Source organism: Lissotriton helveticus, chromosome 4_1 (assembly GCF_964261635.1).
Source record: "Lissotriton helveticus chromosome 4_1, aLisHel1.1, whole genome shotgun sequence".
Taxonomy (NCBI): domain Eukaryota; kingdom Metazoa; phylum Chordata; class Amphibia; order Caudata; family Salamandridae; genus Lissotriton; species Lissotriton helveticus.
Window position 1 is genome coordinate 1,528,327,161 of NC_136063.1, and position 27,287 is coordinate 1,528,354,447.

The 27,287-nt window shown below is 40.8% G+C and overlaps 1 protein-coding gene across 5 annotated transcripts in view; it reads right to left on the bottom strand.

Annotated features, from left to right (window-relative positions):
* Positions 1 to 27,287, bottom strand: part of PPP4R1 (protein phosphatase 4 regulatory subunit 1) — a 689,584-nt gene that overhangs the window by 137,583 nt on the left and 524,714 nt on the right. For all 5 annotated transcript variants that reach the window (XM_078688139.1, XM_078688143.1, XM_078688140.1 and 2 more), the window contains one exon: positions 4,589 to 4,774. In XM_078688139.1, the coding sequence (XP_078544265.1) occupies positions 4,589 to 4,774 (186 nt within the window). The remainder of the gene's footprint in view (positions 1 to 4,588; positions 4,775 to 27,287) is intronic.

A 27,287-nucleotide genomic window follows, 5' to 3' on the forward strand; every position in this document is an offset into this window, starting at 1 on the left:
ATTGATCCTTCAAGTTTGGCGCTCTCCTGTAGGTTATAGTTGGATGTTTTCCAACTAGTTTGCCCACTGTTTCATCCAAATGTAGGATCTTCCAGTTTTTTTCTCAGGATTTGCACGAACTCCCTGCTGCTTTCGGAATAATCCGTAATGAGTCTGATCGGTTCCTGTTCAATTTTGTCTTTGTTTTCAGATGAACGTTTTAGGCACTCGGTTCTAAGTTTCTCATTTGCCTTTTTCCAGCATTTCTCCACATTGTCTTGGTTATATTTACGGTTCTTGAATCTCCTTTTTGTTATAGTGCTATGTTTTTGCCATTCTGTTTCTTCACTACATATCCTTCTAATGCGGAGAAACTCCCCGTAGGGGATACTTGAGATCAGAGATGCTTGGTGGAAACTTGTTGCTTCCAATGTGGCATTAGTTGCGGTGGACTTTCTATATAGGGTAGTCTGAATGTGATTGTCCTTGATATAAATATGTGTATCGAGGAAAGTTACTTCTTGATTATTGATTTCATATGTGAAGTTCAACCCTGTCATACTGCCATTGATGATTTTGTAGTAGTTTTCAAATTCCACTGGAGTTCCATCCCAAATGATCAGTAAATCATCTATGAACCTTATCCAACAAATGATTTTGCTGGTAAATTGATCATTCTCTGATGCCCAAGCAACTTCTTTTTCCCAATAGCCCATTGTAAGGCATGCGTAATTTGGGCTGAAAGAAAAACCCATAGCGGTTCCATTACTTTGCCGATATAGCTCCTCTCCGAATAGAAAGACATTTTGTGACAAGCACAATTCGATCATTTCCTGCAGCATCTGATTGTGATTTTTATATTGGATATTTCTATCCTGCACGAAATAGTTACATGCTTTCATCCCGATGTCATTATTTATGTTCGTATATAAGGAAACGACATCCATTGAAACCAATTGGTAGTTTTCATGCCATGGAGTATTTTCCAGTCTTCTCAACAGATCATTAGTGTCCTGAATATACGAACTCAATTGTGTCACATATGGTTTAAGAAAGTAGTCAATGTAATTTGAGATAGGTTCTAACAAGGAGCCTTTTGCTGATAGAATTTGTCTGCCCGGGGGTTTCCTTTGATCTTTATGGACCTTTGGCAGGAAATAAATCGTGGCTGTTATTGGATGATTAGTTGTTAAATATTTTTGTTCATCGTCATCAATCAGATTATTCGATTTCCATTGTCTTAATTTTTCATCCAATTTGTTTTTTATTCAGGCGTTGGGTTAGTTTTTAATCTTTCATAGTATTTGGTGTCCTTCAGTTGACGATGAGCTTCCGTGATGTAAGCACTCTTTTCCCAAATCACTATATTTCCCCCTTTATCCGCCATTTTTATTTCTATCTGATCGTCATTGGTTAGATTTCCTAGTGCTTCTCGTTCCTGCAATGTCAAGTTATCTTTATAATTTGATCCTTTGATTTTATAGAGGTCCTGGATCACTGCTTCTTGGAAAATATCCACTTTATTGGCCGAGAAAAATCTCCAAGGCAAAAGGAGTCACGTCACATCCTAAATTTCAGAACTTTAAGTCCGTATGGCCTCAATCAATCGGAGGAGTTATACATTCATCTCTCAAAAAATATGAAATTGTGGAAAGCTTGAACGAGCACATGAGAAGGGAAGATACCAAAAAAAGTTGGAAACTAAAAATTAACAAAAAAAAGATTAAAAAAAGGAGAAAAACGCAAAACCTTGGACGATATTGCAAGGTAAAGGACCCCACAAAATGAAATAAATTAAGAGGACAAATCCCACTGGAGGGATTAAAAATGAAATGAAGGACCAAAATGGTTAAAGACTCAATAAAGAGTTAAAATTATAAGAAAAATTTAAAAATTGGTATTTGTCCTTAAGAGTTGAAAAGAGTTATACTGAAAATAAGGGGTTATTATTTTCTGTTAATTGAATGGTACAAATCTACCCAGAGACTCTTTTTATACAAAAACTACAATATCCACAATGCTCAGCATCGTAAAACAGGAAATGATGTAACATTATTTTGAATCCTTTAAATGGTTTGAAAAAAATGCGAGAAGTTGATCGTGAGCAAGATGCTTGTAGCATCGAAACGCGTAGATCATCTGCTTTCATGCTAACAGGATTGTAATAAACCAGACAGTGGAATCCAGAAGGTGTGCGCCCAATTTTTTCGTTTTAAGCGAAGAAGCGTGGAATATATATACATATATATATATGTATATATATATATGTGTGTGTGTAAACCTTAATAAAGTGCCCTAATGTAGAGGCGTCTTGGCACTAAATAAACGAGTAACGTGAGCATCACCTGAGAGGGGGAGTAGGGACCTACTTGACGAAGTAACACGGTCTTGAGCATCTTCCTGAACAAGAGTCTATTTTATTGTAGTCTAGTTGCAACCGGCAGCATATTCGAAAGCCTAGCTGCCCAATGGGAGAGACTTATGACCCCCCCCCCCAAACACATCCTGTACTTTGAATTTTAGGGACCTGAACCAGCCCTCTGCCTGCTGATCTTAAGTCCCGCTGCGAGATATGCCAAAAAAGGGTTTCTGTAGGTCCTGAGGCCCTCCACCTTATAGTGCTTTATGCACCAGACAGAGCTTTAAATACAATTATTTGCTGGACCGGTAGAGCCAGTGGCGGTCCCTAATGCTATAGGAAATGGGATGAAATTTAGCAGCATCCACTTAGCAGCATTCTGCAAGAACTGGAGTTTAGATAGTTAGCATTTGTCAATGTCAAGGAAAAGAGCATTGCAATAGTCGATTCATGAAAGAAATAAGGCAACTATTACAGTTTTTTTCAATTCTTGTGGAATAAAAGGGAACATCTTGAGTAGAGTTTTAGGAAGGAAAAAGCATGAGGAGGTTAGGAGATTGATCTGGCCAGAGAAATTAAGCTGATCGAATAAGAATCAAATATATATATATACAACACTTGCAGAAACCAATTCGGAATGAGGCCACACAGAGATGAAATGTGCTAGTTTATTTCTGACAGCTTGCTAGCAGGAGCACATTAAGAAACCAACTCGCATCTCAATAAACCTTGCCAGACGCGTTTCAGGAAGCAAATCCTTTCTTCAGTGGCACAATGGAAAACAGGAAGAAACGCCTCAGCCTTTAAATACATTCGTCGCACCTGCCTCCATGGCCGTGGCCTAAAGGCATTCTGGGCGCTGTAGTTCATGTTTAATCTCCCCCAGTGGGTGCGTTTCTTCGAGTTCAATTACTTCAAATAAATGATGCCCAGGGTTCCAAAAGGCACCTGCCTTGCTTTGTAGCTGCCAAATGAGCTTCAGACTGGCACCCCCCTGCTCGAGGTCACAGCTTGTCTCTGTTCGTAATTCACAGCTCTAAGTGGTGCTGTGACAGACCTGCTAGGAAAGCAGTGGGCTTCATTCCACGACCTGGAAAGCCCTTATAAATCCAACACTTGCAGAAACCAATTCGGAATGAGGCTACACAGAGATGAAATGTGCTCGTTTATTTCTGACAGCTTGCTAGCAGGAGCACATTAAGAAACCAACTCGCATCTCAATAAACCTTGCCAGACGCGTTTCAGGAAGCAAATCCTTTCTTCAGTGGCACAATGGAAAACAGGAAGAAACGCCTCAGCAAGCAAAGCAAGGCAGGTGCCTTTTGGAACCCTGGGCATCATTTATTTGAAGTAATTGAACTCGAAGAAACGCACCCACTGGGGGAGATTAAACATGAACTACAGTGCCCAGAATGCCTTTAGGCCACGCCCATGGAGGCAGGTGCGACGAATGTATTTAAAGACTGAGGCGTTTCTTCCTGTTTTCCATTGTGCCACTGAAGAAAGGATTTGCTTCCTGAAACGCGTGTGGCAAGGTTTATTGAGATGCGAGTTGGTTTCTTAATGTGCTCCTGCTAGCAAGCTGTCAGAAATAAACGAGCACATTTCATCTCTGTGTGGCCTCATTCCGAATTGGTTTCTGCAAGTGTTGGATATATATATATATATATATATATATATATATATATATATATATATATATATATATATATATATATATATATATATATAGATAGATAGATATATATATATAGATATATATATATATATATAGATATATATATCTAGATATATATATCTATGTATATATATATAGATATATATATATATATGAATGAACCCGTGGGATTCAAATCAAGGGTCTTTATTTGCAAGAAAAAACGATCAGACGCGTTTCGGTGGACAGGTCCACCTTGCTCACTACATCTAAATATCTAAATATATAAAAATAATGATATATATGATGTCCCCTTAATGCCCCTGTGTTTCTTCAATTCAGGGGCATTGAGGCAAATGTTCTAGGTCTGTCAGAGGGAAAAGGCAGCTACCGGATAGTCTTTAGTGCTCTGAATGCTGTCCTTTGTGGATGATTGATTCAAACAGTGCACCATCAGTGACAAGACTATGCAACACGTTTCAAGTTCTAGCATATAACACTGGCCTTTAGAAAGTAGCAAAAGAAAAAGCACAGTTGAAACTAAAAGATTTAGTGATTGTTTATATGGAATACATTTCAACAAACTGACATACCTGCATGTCTGAAGCCAGTGTCTCGTAGGTATCTCGCAGACAGTGCCAATTTTGCCTTCCGAGTGTCAGTGCCACACCTGGAAGGCTGTAGGCACAGTGTTTAGCAATCTCTGTGTCAACAGTCTGTGCACGAGATGGATCAGTCATGGATATATACTGATCCAATAAGGCCTGAGGTATAACATCCTAAGGAAGAAAAACCACAATCTGTGTTAAAAGCATGGGTTGCCCCTGTGAAAGATCAACCGTATTGAGCTTTTCTTCCTCGCACCCGATTTGATTATTGAGGTCATCCTCTATTTTTTATAAACTTTTTTTTTTTTTTTACACAAATGCCAGCTACTGATTTAAGACATTTTCACAGACAATATTGAAGACCTACTTATCGATTACCTCTTACACAAGTTTTAGCAAATTCAAATGAAATGAATGAAGCCATCCATTTTGATAAATTTAATCGAAACTCATGCTCCAATTTAGCGCTAGCCCGACTTCAACAAACTAGCAATGGAGGCCTGCAACTTCAGAGTAATAGCGGAACACCTTTCTGACAAATGGCTAGTAAACCTTTTATTGGTAACTATGGTCTCCAGGAGGACACTACAATCTCATTCATTTGATGAACATTATAGTTGAAAATTACCTGTGGCAACGCCACCTTATTTCTATGGAGCAATGTGAATGGCTTGCCTATTACGAAAGCAACTAATTTACAGATCATCTTAGCTGCTCTACTGGATAGAAATATCCATTTGTATCTATTAGCAAGATGTTTAGACAAACAAGAGTACACTTGCTACAATACAAATGGTGTGGGGAGGGGAAACCATATAAGTGTAGACACTAAATTTCGGATCAACGTAACTCAAAATACTTTTATTATCAATTTTTCTTTAGAATTGTGCCGAGATAAACAATAGATTGGAAAAAACATTTGAGAGCGTTAGTGTTGGTGAGGGAGAAGGACATGAGAAGGGTGGGTGTTTAGCACAGAGCATCAGACCATTTATTAAGTCCAGATGCTAGACAAGAGGAAAACCAGTCGAAAGCCAGGCCAGCGGTGCATAGAGCATGCGAGAAGATGCTATGGTAAACAATACTGAAGGAAATCAAGAGATCAAAGAGTGTGATGGAAACATGGACATGGTAGACATTGTGGATTAGTTGTGAGATACGTATAAGAGCTCAGTCAGTGGGGTGCCTTTGGCAGACGACAGATTTCTAGGCTTTGAAAGTGTGGTAGGCGACATCCTGCAGATAATATTTAAGATGATAGGACAGAGCTTCTTAATAGGACGACAGCAACAGCAGAGATTAAACTGCTATGATGGGTGCCGGTGATTAATGCTATCTTGAAGTTCTAATATAGACTTGTAACCAATGACAGGGCCATGATTTGGGGAAGAGTGTGTTGGAGATGCAGGACGTTTTCACTCAGAGTAATACAGTGATTAATTCAGTTGGACAAGTAAAAAATCAGGTAGAGCTCGTAATTTGGCTTAGGTAGAAATAGAGATTTTTAGAGATGACTTCAAACTTTATATCTAACACCACAATAATGTGGTGGCAAGGTGAAAATGCAGGGTCCTGAGCTTTTTGCAGGTTATGGAAAGAGAATCAAAAGGTTTAGCTGTATAGCAAAAGAAAGTACTCGGGGTACAACCATTTACAGACATGGAAGTCAGACGTTAGATTTTACCATTTTGGAATATAATTAAGTGCATGCAATTTTTAAAACCTGAATGGCATGTGCATATAGAGAACAAGACGCAGGCTTATGTATTTAAATAAACTGTCAAAGATGTTGTGTAATGTGTTATAAAATCATAAACGTATAGGCTGGAAGTAACCATGATGGCAGCGAGTATCTGGTGTCCATGTTCAGGGGAATAATATCAAATGAGTAGGAAAGAAGGCCGAGGTAAAAGAGTTGCCACTATGTTAAATAGGCCATCAGCGGGCATATTATAGGGCATGACCAGGAAGAAAGCAGAAGGGGAATGCAAGTGTTCTGGCCCGATGTTTTTATTCTGATCTAACAGCAGTACCTAAGTTGTCTCGGACATACAAGAGGGTGATAATGGTATAGAAGTGCCAAAACACTACGAGGGGTATAGGGGCGGAGAGTATTTTGAGTGAAACAAAAGTAGTCAAAACATGTGCCCATTGATAAAGACAAAGGACTAGAGCAGGGGTCTCCACCCTTTTCTGTAATAGGAGCTACTTATGTTTTATGAAAATCTTTCGGTCCTACTATTATTAGTGTTGAAATAGTGACTAGGTCACACACTATTACATTAGTGGCCACCCTATGCAAGAGTACTGTTAGTGTCCACCTCTGTGCATCAGGTAGATTTGCAAGCTGTAATGTAAAAAAAAAAAAAGCTTTATCAATTTGGAATTCCTCTACATAAGTTATACCTGAAAGCCACAGCTGTATTTCCCCTGACATCAAGGTAATATTTGCAATAAGTCCCACTAACGCTGCACAGTTTATCACTCAAATATCAGCTTTAAATAGATTATGGAAATTCATTTTTTTCAAAACATCGATTTATGAGGATATGGTTTCTTCCAGAATACATGCTTTTCAATGTTGGTATACATGTGCTAATTCAACCAAGGAAAAGCTCCATATTCAGTAGGCTGGGCTGCACACAGGAGAGCTACTTACAGGGAGCCAGCGAGCTACTAGTAGGTCACAAGCTACTCGAAGAAGCCTGGACTAGAGGAAACCGATGATGTGTTCACAATTTATTCACTTATAAGGTGTCCTTGTGCTAAATAAGGCAGATAGGACAAGTCCAAAAACATAACTCTGAAAGAAATTGCCTGGTGTAAAAGCATAGAAAAACTATAACTGGAGAAAAAACAGCCAAGTTTCCACGTGTTTCAGTCCGTCAGTAACTGATTATGAGCCCTAAAATGGGTGGCAAGAAGGTGCTATTGCACGGCTGGGTTGTATGACATTACAACGCGGGCTTTTACCACGCGTGCCATTACAACGCTGTTTTTACAACGTAAGTCGTTACAACGACTTGCGCTGTAAGCGGAATAGTTACATTTTCTATTCCAACTCCAGCCCACGTTACAGTAGAGAAGGTGTTGTAATAAAAAATTTAACTATTCCCTATCCAACAGCACCCTCCAGCGCAAGTCGTTGTAATAGCAGCGTTGTAATGGTAGCGCATGGTAATGCCCGCGTTGTAAAGGCTGTTCCCCCACGGCTGTCACCACAGCAAAGGTCGTACCACCCGCAAGAGAGCAGCAGACATTTGTGACCAACAGCAAGCGAGCATGAGAAGCCCAGAGAGAAGTGCCAAGTACACAAAGAACCACTTTCCGCTGAAGGTAAAACGTTCCAATATGGCATGATTGCAAATGGATTCTGTGTTCCTAAGGTAGAAGTCAAGGTTATGATGACTTTTGTTTACTAAAATATCATCGAAAACGTGCAAGTCCTTAAAGGGGTATGACACTCACAGTAATGCCACTGCCAGCTCCTCTTCCTTTCATTGGCTTTATAGGAGTGTCACTGAATGTGCACCTCGTGTGAACATTAATGGTGGTCAGCAGCAGACATTCATCTGCTGTGGTAATTAGCAGTGGCGGTCTTTGCATTCACCTTATGCAGGGCGCCTACCTGCTACCTAACAATGCATTCGCATTGACTCACCATTTATGGTGTGCGTTAGCAATTCCTCAGATTCTCAGATACACGAAAAATTAATTGTCGGACGGTAAAAACAGTCAGCGCGATTTACTTACACAATACTTCGGACTCATGGACTGCACAGACATTTTAGTCTTCATAAAAGTGGCATAGAAATGTCAGCACTTATTTGTTAAAAACTGAAAGTTGGAATTACCTTTTTATTTTGTTTGCTGGTTACGGAAGGACAGAAAATATCTGATAACTTGCCATAATTTCAACAAGATCCTGGTGCTAGGTTAAGCGTGTATGAGGAAGCTGTGGCAACTATGCAAAGCCATCGTGTAGCCAGACCTAGTATAATACACCAGGTAATAACAAATGCATGAACCAGTAAATGCATATAATGGGGTTTAAAAATACTGGGCACTAGTTTAAAATTTTACAAATGAGTTAGAGACATAAATGTTTACGGATACAGCCCTCCAGTAGAGGAATGTGTTCTGGGCTGCAAAAACCTCACTACGGACCAAACAGTCTCTATTGCTTGAGTGATGGAACAATTCATGGAGCATTTTAAAGATGAGTCATAGTAGCAATAGTGAAGTTGGGGAAAATACTATTTGCTTTTAGCAAAAGAGATTAAAGTAGGTGTATCCTGGAGGAAGGAATGAAGGAAAATCATTTTTCTACAGCTGGACAATGTCCAAATATGATGATATGGTAACCATGGCGCAACACAAAATAAAAATGTCTTGCAGGAAGTAAGGCGTGCAGAAAGTTTTGCCAAGGAGTGCAGATCGAAAAAGAACAAACTTTATATAATGTTGCGATGTAGAGAGCAGAGGAGGAATTTAGACAATTTGGTGTTGGCACTTGATGGTGATCAGACTGTCCACACCATCACTATACGGAACAGAAATTTTAGGTATATGATGGTACTGGTTCTCAGATTATCAACTTTTCAAGTAAAAGAGTTAGGTAGCGAGTAAAGTCAAATTAAGGAAAGCATATTTTAAACAAGTAGAGCATCATGAGAATACCAAACTCCTGAATGGATATTTACGAGACATATTAAATTAAAGGTGCACGTGCTAAAGGAGAACTATGTGGGGCAGATAAAGGTGGGAATAACCTACGGAGGCAGAAACATTAAAGGTAGTAAACTAAGAGGTAGGTCGCTTAAACTAATCCTCGAGTAGTGTCTATTTTGCATGTCAAGTCGCTTGATGATATTTTAAAATAGTACAAGAGTTGTTTCGCAAATTTCTAGGAAAACAGAAATGGTAATAACATGAAGCTAAATTGAAAAGTAGAGTGCTTTCTGTACAACACAAGGTGCCTAACATTAGTTTTTCAGCGTGTTACGAGACGAGCACGATCCTGAACAAAATGTGCATAGAGAACATTATAGTACCTATAAAAAAATGTACCCTGGGTCTTGATGGTTGTGTTAGCAAACAAGAGGCATGGGGAACCAGGATTTTACAATGACCTGGGACCTTTAAACAAAAATATTTATGTTGTCATCCTACTTAAAAATCAATAAAATGTCTGACATATCTGTGCACTAATATTTTGCTGATTTGATGCATCAGATAATTCATTTAGTAACCAGTAAAATCCTTTTTGTCTTGCCTACGTTTACAATATTTTCCTAACACCGATTCACCATTTATTCCGCTGCTGCAAAGGTGCGACCACACTCCAAGATGATAAATCGATTTATGGATTCAAGATAGATGAACATTTTTTTTTTAATTTTAATAAATTGGGTAATATCACTTTGCGAGAGAAGTGTGTTAAAAAATGCCAATGAATATTTGTCAAAATTCTGCCAAAGTTTAGCTTCGTTGAAGAAATAAAAAATGTGTCAATACAAACAGACTGGTTGATGCAGGTATTACGACATATTAATCCTGGGTCTTGCACTGCCAGAACTTTAAAAAAACAAACACAAAACTGGTAAAAAAAGATTGGATATTCAATAGAAAGGAAATTACCAAGACTACTTTGACGTGATCAAAAATATTGTTCATAGTTAATGCCCACTGCTGCAGAGTTGGTGTCAGACTGGAAAAGAATTGTTAAAAGAAACCTTGTGTTGCATGTACAGTCGAGTCTAAGGACTATGCACTGTTGAGATGGTGAAGACAGGTAGACATTTTATGAGTGTGAATGGTGGCAAAAGGCAGAATTTGAAATGGGTGCGTCATGTGATGCCTGCTATTCTAAGAACATTGTTTTCTCAGAACAGAAGATAGGAGTGACTGCCAACATCAGGTATTTTCTGACTGGTACATCTGAGAGAAGGTGATCCCTTGGCTTGTTCAGGAAGAACACTGTACCAACGTTTAATGTTTACCAGAAGCATCGTTCTCTGATTTAGCCAGAGAAAAACTTGAGGAAGACAACATTAGGCTGTTGATTCAAATATCCTTCATAAGAATCAGTGACGTGTGAACTGACTTGTGATGGCATCTTATAAGAACTCAGATATGCTGAAAGTAATTGCGATTTTGGGCTTAGGGATCTGAAAGTGACCTTTTTGTGCAGGTTTCCTTTATAGACCCTCACCGCCCTGAAAAACTGAACAACAGGATCTAACTAAATGCTCTTCGTTTTCTCATCTCATAGCTATACTCCCAGCACAAGTTTTACCATCAGTATGCAGGAGGCATTCAGACCACACTGGTCTGATGGTTCGGAAGGGGGCCTAATGGCCTGGAGGGCACTAGAAGTCCCTGCAGAAGTCAAGCAATGACTTATTTAGTTACTAGGACAGCTCAACAAATTGAAGCCTTTGTAATGACTGAAGTTCCCGTTCACTCATGGAGAGAAAACATCTATATCTGGTGAGTCTCCAGGATCAGAAGCAGGCTACTGGAACATACTACCAAAAATCGAGGATACCCTTATCTATTTGACAAATTAAAGCTGGAGAGATCCTCGGTCACTAAAATCCTTAGTGAAAACCAGAGGGAAGGATCTTGTGCTCTCAACATTGGCAATCACCACATTAGTATAAGGAGTGGGGGTTCAGATAGGTGCACTGCACAAAACTCCATCCTTCCTGTAAGGAGGCAAGGATCACAGCCAGAGAGCATAAAGTACTTGTTGAATATGACTAGTTTAGGTAAATGTACCTATGGTCTTCTTCTGCACAGTAACCTAAAAAATAAACAAAAATATTTATCAAAATGATACACTTACTATCTCTGAACATGGTCCAAAACAGCCCAGTTGTGTGCAGGACCATGGAGATTCTGAGCCCCGAAAGTCAGGCTTAGTATTTTGAAAGCATAATACTCCTAGACCAGTGGTTCCCAAACTTTTGACTCCTGAGGACCCCCACTGAATCACTACTGGAGGCCGGGGACCCCCCAAGCAATTTTTACAATTTAAATTTCAGTACTAGTACTTTCAGTTTATTACTAAATAAGAACAATATTTTGAGAGATAAAAATGTCGATATATGAGGACATAACGAGAATCACAGAAGCACATGCAGATACATTTGCTGCAGAAGATGTTTCAAAAATCTATGCATTGATTGATGAAGACACCACACCCATCCAAAACAAACAAAGCAAAGAGAACAATATTAAGCAATTGTTATATTTAACAAAATGTGAGATAAATCAACGCTTGCATGCAAGCACTCTTATTAGGTATCATAGGGCACAGAGGATACCCAGGGGTCTGAGAGTGCCATTAAAGCCCCTTTTGTGTAAGAATAATCAGAAATTTGTCGAACGGTGGTATGCCATACTGAATAAGTGCTCGCTGGATTTAATTTTACTTATTATTGAAGAACTTTCGAGAGTTTTAGAAGACCTCAACAAAGAAATAACACAAGCTAAGAATGATTTACAAGAATCACTAGTAAAGGAAGACTGGGATCAAGTGATGGTTGATATCAATATACAATTGGATAAATACAGAGAGGAGATAAATGAAAGCAAGGTGCGAAAGTATAAAAGAGACACGATAGACTATAAGCTTGGAAAGGTCTATTCATGGGCGAAAGTATACGCGAGGAGACGTCAGAACAAACCCCAAACGAACACCTCTAAAAAACAGAAACATCCTCTTCTGAAGGTGAATCACGCCAAATTCAACAACAACCAACTACTGAAACATCTATTGCACGTTCAACAACTCAAACTCCTGCAAGTGGGCCTTTTTTAGAATTAGGCCAAAAAGATACCGTAGACCCAGGCGGGGCAAAAGGAGGCGAACCATCAACATCAGTGACAAAGGAAACGGCAACCAAGCCCAAACGAAAGAACAGATAATAGAGGAAAACCAACTAGTGATAAACATTTCTTCACACATCAGCTCACTAAACAGGAGAAACAAGTACTGCAGAAGGGAACATCTTTCGTTCCAACACACAATGTGAACAAATTGGAACTTCACATCAGCTTGTTTAAATTGACACGCAACCTAAAATTACGCCATTTTCTTGAGAATGTGGTGACACCTAACAATGAGAGAGAACAAGATATTCAATTGAAACACCTTAGACCACACAGTACTTATCAAGCACCCATAAGTCATAAGTCTATTGATATGTTCGAGTCCTTGGTTAAACAAGAGATAAACCAAATTGATTACAAACATGGTACTAAATTTCATAACTTATCTAAGAAAGAACTGAATATCCTTAAAAATATTGCCAACAATCCTAAAGTTACAGTTCAGAGAGCGGATAAAAGAGGTGCAATTGTTTTAATGGATACGGAATTCTACACCACAGAAGTGAATACACATGTCATGGATCAGTCTATATATGCTCCCTTAGGGTTCAACCCTACAACTAAATTTCAAGAGTTTTTACAGTCTATCCTGGAGAAAGCATGCAATTATGGAGTCATTACAGAGAGAACAAACAATTTTTTGACAAAAACTCACCCTAGGACACCATCAATTTACATGCTACCCAAAGTTCACAAAAATGTGTTGCACCCACCTCTACGTCCCATTGTCAACACCAGAGAGAGCATACATGAACCTATAGGACAGTTCTTAGATTTACATTTGAAAGATTTTGTAATTAAAGCTACATCATACATCAAGGACACCACAGATTTTTTTTAAAAAATGGCTCAAGTTACACTCTTGGAAGATCAAGAAGTATGGCTATGCACCATAGACGTGAAAACGCTTTACACCTCCATTCCACATGATTTAGGCATCGAAGCAGTAGAATCTATGTTATTGCAATCTAACTTTGACATTGATTTTCAAGTGTTTCTGATACAATTACTAAACTTTTCATTATACCAAAGTTACTTCAAATGGAACGAAGAGTATTATTTACAACTCAGTGGTACCTCAATGGGTAATTGTATGGCTCCGAGCTACGCAAATATTTTTATGAGCAACTTTGAGACAAATCACATTCTAAGTGGAGAACAGTGGAAAAAATATGCACGTATTTACCTACGATTCATCGATGAAAATTTTGTGCTATGGCAGGGCCCACATGATGTGTTAATACAGGAACTGGATAATCTTAACAATATTAATGATCGAATACAATTCACATATCAGACAATAGCTTATCTGGATGTCTTATTGAAGATTGAATGTAATCAAATCATAACTACATTGTACAAGAAAGCTACGGATCGCAATAACCTCCTGCACTATCGAAGCTTTCACCAATCATCTTTGAAAAATAATTTACCAATTTCGCAAGTATACAGAACTAAAAGAATAGTCTCAGATCCAGAAGAATCAGACAGACAAATAAAGATGATGTTGGAAAGATTCCATGAACGAGGATATCCCTCTGAAATTTTACAAAAAGCTGAGGCCAAATGCTCTACAAAAACGCGGAGTGATGTTTTACAATAAGTTCATAGAATGGATACCAAAAGGATGGTTGTTGTCTCAAAATACTCGACAAAAAGTCATGTGTTTAAAAAAACAATATTGAAACACTGGCAGATTCTGGCGTCCGAGCCAGACTTTAAAGGTATTTTTGAAGAGAATCCCAGATTTGCTTTCACTAGGAGCCGCAACATTTTAGATCTACTAAAAACTCCACAAATTTTAAAACTCACTACACAATACAAAGATACACAGCCTTGTTTAAATTGTAACAATTGCAATGCCATTATTAAAGGAACAACAATAAATCACCCACGAAGTGGAAGAGCCATAGAACTGAAAGTGACAGCCACTTGTGACTCTAAAAATGTAGTTTATATATTGAAGTGCCCCTGTGGCCTTGTGTACGTTGGGAAAACCATCAGAAAGATTAAAACCAGACTTTTTGAACACAAGAGCAGTATTAGAAGGAATGATGAAAAGTCAACTGTTGCACTACATGTTAATGAACGCTGACAATGTTTCGCAACTGAAATTTCTAGTTCTAGACACACTTGAGAATGATGAATATATTGATCTTAACCGAAGACTATTGCAGAAAGAAAATGAATGGATTTTCAGATTAGATGCTTTCAAGCCCCATGGGCTTAATGACCGCACGGAATTCTCGTGCTATCTGTGATAATTATGAATGACTTGATACCGATCTGACAGTAGCAATTACGGGAAGTTTATCTGATAAATGTCATTTTGTATTATTTTTTTAGTTGAATGAAGTATAACCTATGATATCACCTAAAGTTCATACACATACATTATTCAAGATTTTATACACCTGATTTCCATCATGTGGTGTACTTAGTGAATAGTGGCACATACTCTTTCCATACACATTTTATATTTCAATATGGCCGCCAGACTATTGAACGTTTTCATAGCGCTCAGCGCGACATCGTTTATTTCTAAACTTGGAACACCGGCTTTAATGGTGGAAAGAGAGCATAACGCTTCGGCGTTCGAGAGAGCATTCCGCAGCAAACGCAGTCATACTGCGGTTTAACCGGTAAGAGTGAGCCCATTTTTAGACTTAGTTTTAAGCTCTGGCACTTATTTGACACTCTGAACCTATATGGTATCCAAGTTCATTTTGTCACTAGCGTCTTTAGTTTAAAATTATGCGCCACTAACCTATTATGTACTCGTCTTGTGGAAACACTGTTTTCCCGACGAACTTCATTGGTCATAACCCCGTAATCATACTCATAGTGAATGAATTTAGATTATACCGTTTTTACGATTTTTTGAACAGCCATTATCATTTTCATTTACGACGTTGCTGCTCACTTGCTGCAAATTTGTATAACAGTTTACTGTCACACTAATACTTTATTCAATACGCATTGTACTTTGTAATTATAAATCATTGGAGACATGTTTGAGAGGTAGATTCTCACTATTGTTTAAACAGGATGTTATAGTATTTTCTTATACGTGATTCTAGAATGTGGGTCCTCATCATATACATTAATTTACAGATTCCCCTGATGAAGTGCCTGATGGCCAGAAATGCATTGGGACCTTGCGAGAATATGAAATAACGGATATAAATTGAATGTGATATACAACATGACAATTTGAAACTATAGAAGATGGAATAAATATACCAGTTATAACCCAAATTGGATGATGATTATTGATTGAATACAACGATTGGATTATATTTACCAGATTGAAAATATCACATAAGCGATTTCTACTTCAAGCTGCGCCCAGAGGGTCGTCCCTCAATTCGCAGGGACGCAGTGGTGATTATTTAACTTGAACACCTCAAGGAGTACGAGGTGACACCTCTGCGGCACGCTACACCAGAACTAAATTGGAATCAATAGCCTGTGCACAGTCGCAAATCCTTTTTTTATCAATTTAAATTTCAAAAAATCAAAACAGTAATTCGCAAAAAATACACAAACAAGTACACACCAAACAAATACTTGCATTACTAAAGCTTTTATTATTTTATCTTGAAAAGTATGCAAAAATAAAAACATTTTAATGGGAAGGATAGTGCTGCATCTCTGCGACTAACTTTTCAATGTTTGGTTTATTTCGGAAAGTTGAATTCTTAGGTCAGATTCTACATTTTGCAAGCGATTTCTATTCTTATTTTTAAGGTACATAAGATTTGAGAAAGCCTTCTCACATAAACATGTGGTGGGGAAAGGAAGTAAAACTTTAAGTGCCTTGTATGATAATTCAGGATAATCTGTTTGTACTTGCAGCCAAAAATTTGTCATGCTCAGAGACTTTTCCTTGAATTGAAGTTTAAGTGCACTATCTGTAGAGATTTCAATCAAACCGTTTTCTTCAGATGCTGTCAGCCCCATTAAATTGTCAATATCTACATTAAAAGGATGTTTAATCCAGTTTTTGCTTTCATCCGGAAGTGGAAAGTACTGACGGAAACTACAGCGCATATCTTGGAGATGCTGGATAAACATTTCTAAGACTTTGTTAGATAATTCATCATCCGCAGATTCCAAGAATGTCTTCAGGTTCTGAAAAGAATCAAAATGTCTTTGTGTTAAGCGTCGAGCCCATAAGTCTAACTTTTTTTTATCATTGCCTAAATCTTGTCTTCAACATTAAAATTGTTATACCTACTACTTGCATACTTAAATTGAGAGCATTTAAATGGGTGAAGAGGTCTGCCATATATGCCAGCATAGCTAACCAAGTATGGTCATGTAAGCGCTCATCATGTGCAAATGGAGAATCAAGTGCAAATGGAGAATCCAGTTCAGTGAAGAAAACTCTTGATTTCATCTCTTAATTTAAAAAGCCGAGACAAAACTCTACCACGTGACAGCCATCGGACTTCTGTATGCAGCAAAAGCTAATTATGATCACTATCCATGGACTGACAAAGCTGTTCAAAAAGCCTTGAATTTAGTGACCTAGCTTTGATAAAATTTACAATTTTGACTGACTCATTCAAGACCTTTTTTAATTCCTCTGGTATCTTAGTGGCTAATGTTTCTCGATGAATGTAACAATGATGCCATACAACTGAAGGGTTAATTTCCCTTATTTGTGATACAAGTCCAGTTAATCTCCCAGACACGGCACGTGCCCAATCTGTGCTGATTCCTGTGCATTTGGGCCATTGAATTCCATTTGATGTCAGAAAGTCATTGAAACTGCTGAAGACCTCTTCAGCAGTGGTATGTATCAAATAGCAGCAGTACAGTAAATCTTCACAAATTTTCCCCTCAAAATCGTATTCAACGTAACACAGGAGATGAGATTTATTTGCTATGTCCGTACTTTCATCTACTTGTAGGCTATAATGCAGACTTTTAGAAATTCTTTCGATCAACTGTTCCTTCATGTTGTCTGAAACTTTGTCAATTCGCTTTTTTACAGTGTTGTTAGCTAATGGCACCAAATTTAAATGTTTTGCTGCTTTTTCTCCAACCATTGCTGTCACCATGCCTTTAGCAGCAGGTACTATTAGTTCTTCAGCAATTGTATGAGGTTTTCCAGCTTTTGCTATGAGCATGGACACTTCATATGAAGCTTTCAGAGCATTTTCATTAACAGATCCTGTTGCAGTTTTCTTAATTATTTTTCTACTTTTTAGGAGCTCTTGCTCCTTATTCTTGAAGAATTCTATGGATTTAGTTGCATGCTCTTTATGCTTAGTTTCCAAGTGTCTTTGTAGTTTTGAAGGTTTTATAGCCTCATTTGACAAAATTTCATAGCATAGCACGCATTGTGGTTGCTGTTCATGTTCTGGACCTGAACATGTGAAACCCAATGATAAATATTCACCATCGTACTTGCAAAACTTCCTTTTCTTTTCACTTAACTCCCTTGGTTTTGAGCATGATGGCCCATCATTGATGTCTTCAGTGGATTTTCGTTTAAGGTTAAGCCAGCGATCCATCGTCGTTCTGTTTAGGATACCCACAGCTGACAAGTATATTGAGCCCCTTCACTACTTTACCTACTACAGGCTGCCCTCATCAGATGTTTCCAGACTACATATGCTTTGACGTTGAGAGATGAAGCAGCGCCTGTAAGAAGATTTTAACACTGTATGAGCACTGCTTTCAAGGAAAAGACAGAGGACACTAGCAAATCATATGCACGGTTATGGCAATTTTATGCATTGCGGCTTCAAGATAATTCCATTTGCTCAGTTTAATTAAACATAGCTCATTCACTGTGGAAGCAGTCCATTGTTGATTGCACAGAGAGATTCGTACGATAGTATGGGAAAATATGAGCGAGAACACTTCAGAAAGTCATTTTGTCTGCTAAACACTGGCCATAACGGTGTTGAGGTTGAGATTAAATTCAAACCCGGATGTCACAGACGTTTCCTATGTGGCTTGCTGGCAGCCATGGCACATGGCATGAGCAGCTGATGTGACAGAGAATAGTTAAATTAAATCATACAAATACATGCCAACATTTTAGAAGAGGAAAGTGGGTTGTTTAAAACTATACTTGGGAGAGAGCATTTCCTTCATTTACTTCTATTGAATTAGAGGCAATTTCAGGCGGGAGACCGCCTGAATCAGGTCTATTGGAATGTATGACTGCAATGGTGTATTTAGCAGTACAAGGCTTCTGCTCTCAGCCATAACAAACACAAGGAGATGATGGACGGAGTGCTGAAACTTTTTGGACACTCCCCCCCACCAGTCACAGATCTGGGTTGAATCCATCATCGTTCTTTAGCTCACTGCGCCACCCAGTTTGGACCAATTTGTATATGACTGGGTCCAAACTGGAATGGCATGGTGAGCAAAAAAACAACGGATTTAGGCCCAGATCTCTGTACTGGGGTGAATGTATGACATTATTCTGCATTCTGTCCATCGATTGTTGTTTTGCGCTATTCTCTTTCACTTCCATGAGGCGGATAAAAAAAGGAAATGCTTTTTAAATGTGTGCACACGCTTTTAACATAGGCATATTTCATCAAGGCAGGGATGTGTGTCCTGCGGGGGGGAAAGTACTCAGTGTATGATGTGACATTGTGATGACAATCACGCTGCACCTGCTTCGGGTAAATACAGTTTTCAGAATGAGGATTATCATTACATCATTACACACATTGATTTCATAATGTGCCATGAAGAAACCATTTTAAAATAAACCATTTTAAAATCAATGCAATAATTTGGACTATACTTGCAGCCACACTATTCATGAAACCAACCATGACGGCGGGAATAAACCATAATGTCACTGCCACTGGCACACAAGCTGATCACTAGTCACACACAAGAAGAATCATAGAAAGGCTGCTGCTAAATCATAGCTGCTAAGGTTTCAGATTGCTATGTGTGACATTGTCATAAATACAGTGTAATTATGAGTGACATTTCAGCGACTGAGTGACACTTGCACACAAGCAAAATAAAGCAATGAAGAGGAGAGAAACATTCATATCAGAAATTACATCAATTTGAGCAACAAGACAGGCTAAGTTTACTGCTTCAAAGCATAAGAAACAATTGTTAAACAACTCTTATCAGACTGTACCTAAAATTGCGGAAAATAAATCAAGCAGTCTGGAAGACGTTCATAATTTATTATAATCAGATGAGCGACTTGCAGACTCACTCGATTGACGCTGACCACATGAGCTGTAAGCAGGGCTGCATTAGAAAGCGTAGCGTGGGAGGCACTCTTTCACAGCTAGACTGATAGCATAGTCTCACTGACATGACACTTTCAAAACACTTTATTTTGAGCAAGGCGAGGAGCCAGCTCTGCGGTAAAGATTATGTCAGGCCTGATGGCACACACGCGGTTATACATTTTTGAATTAGGATTTGCACATTTACTATGATTTCAAAAAAGGCAGTGGCACAGTCCTTAACTCCCATCCACCTCTAGAAGACCACATTAATTGCCAAGTTTTTTTTCTGTCACGTTTTACTATTCCAGCCAGAATAGCGTTTTAACCAAATGCATATAACATTTTCGTGCTAGTCATTTCACTTGTAAAACTGAAACACTGAGCTGCCCTGCGCCTGTAAACAAACTCTGTGCACCCCCACCCCCTTTGTTTAGTGTTTGCCATAATCTACCAACCAGAGTTCATGGCTGAGAGTATCCGGTTTAGGTCAATCTAACTCACGTAACTTGAATCAATGCCAGTCTCACAACCTGCCTTCCAGAGTGTCTTGGAAGCAAGCCAGGAAACATGCACTGGGCCCAGATAAGGAAAGTGTACATATTTTAAAGAGTGCCTGGGTTCTGTCTGGCCCCGAAGATCCAACCAGTCTCCCAAAGCCCCATCTGGCCAATAGATGTACTTCATCTGGACTTAGAAGGAAGCTGTGCCCAGAGAGATGTTTCAAAGGGATTTTATCTGCAAGGACCGGACATAAATACTGGAAAAATCGCCTCTACAGTAACCTTGAAGGTGGTAGCTCTATGGACCAGTGTGAAGAAACAGAAGACCCTATCTGCCAAGATCCAGAATGGAAGGCTTGTGGACTGCAGCCTGCATGAGATTGTCACAAATAAATGAGCCATCCAGAACCCACAGGGTACTTGCCATCCAGAACTGATGATCCAACTTCAGACTGGTATATGAAGCAGCGGTAATGTTCTGGGGCAGCAAGCTAGGAAACAAGATAATTTCTATACATTGTAGCACCCACCTATGCCCCCTTTGAACAGTTGTAGAAACAGACTGCAGCAAAAAATTGAGTTTACAAGAAAAGCTGACACTCATTAGATGACATTTGATATGGTGCCCAGGTGATAAATGTACCAGATTAGTGATATTGTGTTTTACTAACTGTTGAGTTATTTTAACTGCAGGACTTTCCTACCTGTAAATAAAATCCCAACCCTTTTTCAAAGATACAGCCCTGGCTGTACATACAGACTATCGAGTGCAATTATTTCTGTCACACCATATCAGAGTTCCAAATACTGTACATCCCCGGAGTGAAAGTCTTGACTACACTTCTTCAATACCCTTGTAAAGTCAAGCATGCAGAGAACATAACTTGTAGCGAAATAATTCTACAAGCCTCAGGCCACGAGTGGTGACGACAATACTACCCGAAGATGCTGTCCATAAGTAATAACTGTGCTAGAAACCAGAGATAATGTTTGACACTCGATGCCTGCCAAGCTGCAATGGCCTCTTTCCACGAATGTTGTCCATAGTAGGACACCCCCAAGGTGGCCAAGTGATCTCTACTGGAAGAAAAGGGTTATTGTGTCACCAATGAAGGCCTCAAGAATCTGGGATACCTCGAGCAGAGAGAGTGCTGGCAGCGGCCCTGCACGCTCCTGAGATGGCTTTACTAATGTGTGGGACATAAATACCGTCCACTGTAAGATAAAACCAAACCTAACAATCAGAAGCACTGCCCTATGGCGGGGTAGACCCGTCCTACAGGCGCTCTCTGGGGATGAGGAGCTGCAAGTCTGGAAATAAACAGAGCAGGAGAGATTGGGAAACACTTTTATTCTCAAACACGAAAGAGTGGCGAGAAAGGCTCGCCCTGTGATAGGGCGGTTTCCCGGTGTAATGCTGCAAACACAGTTATGTTACAAAAGGGGGTGGTGATGGACCGAGCATCTGAACCAATCAAACCCTCACAACCAGTCAACAGATCTGGGTTTAATCCATCACGGTTCTTTAGCCCACTCTGCCACCCCAGTTCAGACATGGCCATATGCAAATCAGGCTGACCCTGTGCCTCATGAGAACAGTCCAGCCCGAACTGCCAAGCCATGCCTTCCCAGGACCGGAAACAAGCTTCCGAGGACCGGTTTCTGGCATTACAGCAGTCTTCAGCCCGGCTTGCTTGAATCCAGTGGCAAAGTGAGCAAGGGACTCACGTCTGAGCATACCCTGCCAACTTATGGCGAACAAAGTGGTACAAAAGGGGGTGGTGATGGACCAAGCATCTGAACCAATAAAACACTCACACCCAGTCAACAGATCTGGGTTTAATCCATCACTGTTCTTTAGCCCACTCTGCCACCCCAGTTCAGACATGGCCAAATGCAAATCAGTCTGACCCTGTGCCCCATGGGAACAGTCCAGCCCGAACAGATCTAGGTTTAATCCATCACAGTTCTTTGCAACTGGATTCAAACAAGCCTGGCTGAAGATGGCTGAAATGCCAGAAACCAGTCCTAGGAAGCTTGTTTCCGGTCCAGGGAAGGCATGGCTTGGCAGTTTGGCAAGCAACAGAAATAAAGAAGGGTCTAAGACCTACTCAATTTTCATGAACTGGATATCCTGCTACTCACTGAAATATGGTTCACTGGAGCCTCGGCCCCCGACCTACTTGAAGCCTTAGCCAACATTTACCTAATTTTTAACACTAATAGGCAAGAAAGCAAAAGAGGGAGGCGTAGCAGGCATCTTTCATTTTAAATTCTCTAGGCTTCAAATAGAAAAAATACCAGAAATTTATATTTACATTTTAACCCCTTGGGCGCGGCCATGATTCTGCGCCTGTGCGGCACATTCCGATCGCGGGTGCGGTCATGACGGCCGGGATTCGTCATCAGTACACGAGCTCCCGGCCGTCATCAGCATGGGAGGGGTTAAAATTGGATTCAAATCAACATTCCATCATTTGTCTACTGATCTGCCATTCTATATGACAACCTTCCCTCAACAATTTTATGACAAGGCTTGCCCACTGCTAGTGGACCACTTCCGATTACTGGCTGTAGGACTGAGTCATGCTATAGCAATGCACCTCTTTGCCAAACCCAGCCCCAGGTGGTCACATTTTCTGCTTGATTTCTTCGACACAGGAGACGGGAGTAATCCCAACAACACCTGCTGGATCTCCATCTTGCCATCCCACCAAGAGGCTTCATTAAGTTGAGCAAGAATATGAGGGACAGGTCAACACCATGTGGATAAAGTCTCCCGCTGGGGCCGTGCAACCATCCGGGTGAGTATTGTAAATAACATGCAGAGTACGCGGAGTGAGTGTCTGACGCATGAAATTATATTGTAGGAGCTCGAAACTTGCATTAGAACTGACTTTCCAGACTCCCTTGTGGACCATCATCCAATCCAAAGATGACAAGGATTCCCCTAACATGGTGTCCCACTTGGTTTGTATAAGAAGCGCCGCCTGTGGTAGGTCGCCCTGAAGCGCCCAATTGAGTTGGCATATCAGTTGACGGCCAGGGGCCATGTCCAGAATGACCACTAGAGTACTAGACTTTGGTGACTCCTTGGGAATGGACGGCCACACCTCTTGAGCTGTACTGGAGATTTTCATATATATTATTTATTTATTAATTAAATTCTTTGCACAGTTAATTAAAACCATTGCAATGGTGGTGCCTTTGATACATCCTTGGGAGCAGTAGTTATACTTGCCATCATTTTTAAGATAAAATCATTATTATTAAAAGGCTTTCTTGCTCATGGGGCCTGCAAAGAATAAAAACATTAAAATCTGAGATAAAACGTGTAAAATGACTGTGTGATTATAGAACTCTGGGACATGCTATAAAGTAGTCAGTTATAACTTTTTGAGGAACGGAATCTGGTTTGGGAAGGACTGGATGAGGGAAAAGTAAGTCTTCCAGGATTCTCACATACCTTCCGCACATTGCAAACGTTTCAGTGTCTGTTCGTCTAAAATGCAGATGTCTCCAAGCATGCGTAGATGCCCATTTTCAAGTATAATGACTTCAGAAGAGATCCTGGGGGGGTCAGAAGAAGAACAGCAGCACAAAAGGTTGAGCAATGATGCAGACCTATAGTTGCATATTCTGCAGTCATCCTCCTCTAAAATTGGGGCCTATTGGTTAAAATCGATGGTTCACAAGCCTAGGAGGCGCATAAACGTAATATTCCTGCGAGCCAGCGAGTTTAAGCTGTCTGAGAGGTATAGTTGTGCTAACCCCAGGAGAGAAGAATCATTCAGAACAGACAGAATAGTTGACGATTTTAATGTCCGGAAGTCCAGCTGGTATGAAATTTGTCTCGCCTGCTTGTTTATTGCCCTTTTCCAGACTGCATAAGAAATGGATTCTGGGTAACAGAACCTGGTGAGAGCCAGTCAAGTCACTCCATGCTGGATTCCCCTGAGTGTCTAGTTTTAAAAAATGTATAGGTTTGCTAAGTTTCCCTAGGTGCTGGCAGAGCTAGGGTTCAAAATCTACAGCTAGGAACTTTGCAAAAAAAGGTTCAGTTTTCACTGTGATAATGTAGTCTAACCACGTTGTGTTTTTGGCCATTTCCTGTCACGGGCACTAGGACTACCCACACAAGTGAAGTACTATTTTTATCGGAAGACTTCGGGGAATGTGCGGTGGGTGGAATTTTGTGGATGCACGCAGATCCCAGAACTTTCCATCACAGAAATTTGAGGAAATTGTGTTTTTTTAAAACTAAGTTTGAGGTTTGCAAGGGATTCTGGATAACAAATCCTGGTGAGAGGTACACATGTCACCCCCATTCTGGATGATTCCCCTTGGTTTTCAAAAATGTACAGGTTTGCTAGGTTTCCTTATGTGTCGACTGCGCTAGGGCCCAAAATCCTCAAGCAGGCACATTGCTAAAAACAAGGCTGTGTCTAGTGGGCTTTCTGCCACCCTGCAGGGTAAATCAGGGTTTGGGGAGGGAGGAGAGGCATTGCCCCGATATGCCCCCTAGGAGGGGGGGGTAGAAAGACTGTGGCCATTAGTTTGGGGGTGGGGGCATTGATATACCCATTCTGGGCATTCCCCACGCATAACAAAAAGATAGCATAATCGCTGGTGCTGGTGCCTAGTGTGCTCTGATGCTTCCTGGGGGGCAGATCAGGGGCTCCTACCCAAATCTGTCTCCTAGGGGGGGGGGGGGGGCAGAAAGACTTTGGCATTTTTTAGGGCATGGTGGGGGCATTGGATTGTCCATTCTGGGCAGCCCACACCCCTGAATTAAAAATATATATATATTCCCTGATGCCTATTGGTCTTTCTGCGCCCTCCCCCCCACCCCCGGGAGGCAGATAAGGGGTTTTTGCCCCTATCTGCCTCTGGGGGAGGGGGCAGACCAACTGTGGCTTTTGTTTGGGGGTGGGCATTGACATACCCATTCTGAGAAGCCCCCACCCCGAACTTTGACAAAAAATCCTAGGGGGGCATATAAGGGGCTATTACCCCATCTGCCTTCGGGGGGGGGGGGGAGGAGGGGGGGCAGAAAGACTGTACCATTTGGGCAGCCCCAACCAAAATGTAAATATTTTAAAAAACAATTCCTGGGGCCTAGTGGGCTTTCTGTCTTGTGCCTTCTTTGAGTGGTTAGGGTGGGGGCATTGGCATGCCCATTCTGGGCAGCCCCCACCCCTGGCATAAAAAGAAAATCCCTGTTGCCTAGGGTGCTTTCTGCCCCCCCCTCCCCTGGGGGGCAGATTGGGGGCTACTGCCCACATATGCCCCCCAGAGGGGTCAGAATGGCTGTATGGCATAATTGAATGGGGGAGCAAAGGCCATTGCCCAAAGGGCCGCTCCCCCCTCCCTGGTGGCTAGTGGGTGGATCCCTGTTTGGGTAACCCCCCCAAGCAGGGATCCACTATGGAAGAGATTCTCCCCTTTCCAACGATACCGCTCATGTTTTTCGGTGCTCAGGGGCCTGAAATAGCCCTACAAGCACCAAAACTGTAAAACTTAAACTAAACAGTTTCGTTTTATTTGTAATGACAGCGCGCCATGCGAGCGTCATTACAGTGAAAACAGCCAGTATGCTACGGGAGGTTGAGGAAGCTTCCCCCACCTCCCAAAGCAAAAAAAGGAAATCCCTCTGCTGTTTACAACAGAAGGATTTTTTTTAATGTGTGCCGTCATGAGCACACTGGCACTTGTGCTCATAACTGAACCATTCTGTCATGAGTATAGAAGGGGTTAAAAGAAGAGGGAAGTCCGCTGTTTAGGTTGAAAATCTTGTAATTAAAACAACTTGCCCAACCGGGAAGTTTCAGTAAAGGGGTGTAGTTGTGATCTTACATGAGTGTCTAATGAAAACGGAGTGGCCCCCGAAGGTCTTCCAAAAAGATTAGGCCTGGATGCCGATTGAAAAAGTTCATAGTAGCCGTAGAGGACCAGTAGAGGACTCATGGGGGTAGAGCCCAGGTCTCTTGTAAGCAAAGGATGTCACTTTTGCTCAGATAGTCCACAGCGGATTTGGATGAGAGTGTTAACTTGAGCCCAGCCACGTTCTAGGAAGTGATGGTCAATTTGTTGAGTTCCGTTAGGAATAGCATTGTGACAGTGGGTGTGATACAGTGTGCACACATACCCTCATGAACATAGATGAGGTCAGAATAAAGGAGGAATAGCCATTCAGGTGCTGTCTATTAAAGGGATCCACTGTCGGTCGTATTGTTTTTACAAGTCAATTTGGAGTCTGACAGCTCGGGTGGGCTGTGACGGGGGAATTGGAGGGTTCCGGCTAGGAGCGGGCCACAGACTGGTCTCGATGAGGGAACCCCTGGCGTCTCTGACTGTTGTAGAGGACTGTGGGATTTGATTTGCATCCCACCAAACGTTGGTAGTTATATGAAATTTTTGAAGAATTTTAGGCTTTCAAAGTGCCTGGGAGACAATTGTGAGTTGCTTCCCATGTCCCTCTAAGAACACTTACATGAGACCCTACCAAATCTTCCTGAAGTACAAGCAGTTATTTTTGTTGGCGGGGGGACCAGAGTTCGATGCCCCAGTCTGCGAAAGATCTGGCATACCTGAGAATGGAGTCCCTTAGAGTCTCGTTTGATCATGTTGTAATGGTCGCTTCTGAAGCTCCTTAGCCCGGTATTAGGGTGAACTTTACTGCTAAGTCAGAGGAGATTATCCATCTGAGGGCAGAGGCGTGCATGAATAGGTGTAGGAGATTGTTCCTGTTGAGAAGTTCATGTGGGACCTTATGGGCATGGTGCGTGATTAATGCTGAGTGATGGTCAGGGCTTTGATGATTCCACTCCCCAAAGTCTACAAAGGGGAGTGGAGGGGCCTTAAAGTGAAGAGCTGGGAAATCAAGAGGAAAACTGTTCTCCCCCATACGTCTTTGACTGCTTGTGGACTGTAGAGACTGTGAAAGCATTACATGTCAGCTGTTGCACGTACGGGCCTAACAGGCCACTATCTGTTATGAAACACACAGGGGTGTTATTTCTTGCATTTGCCATACACTTGTTGGGTCCA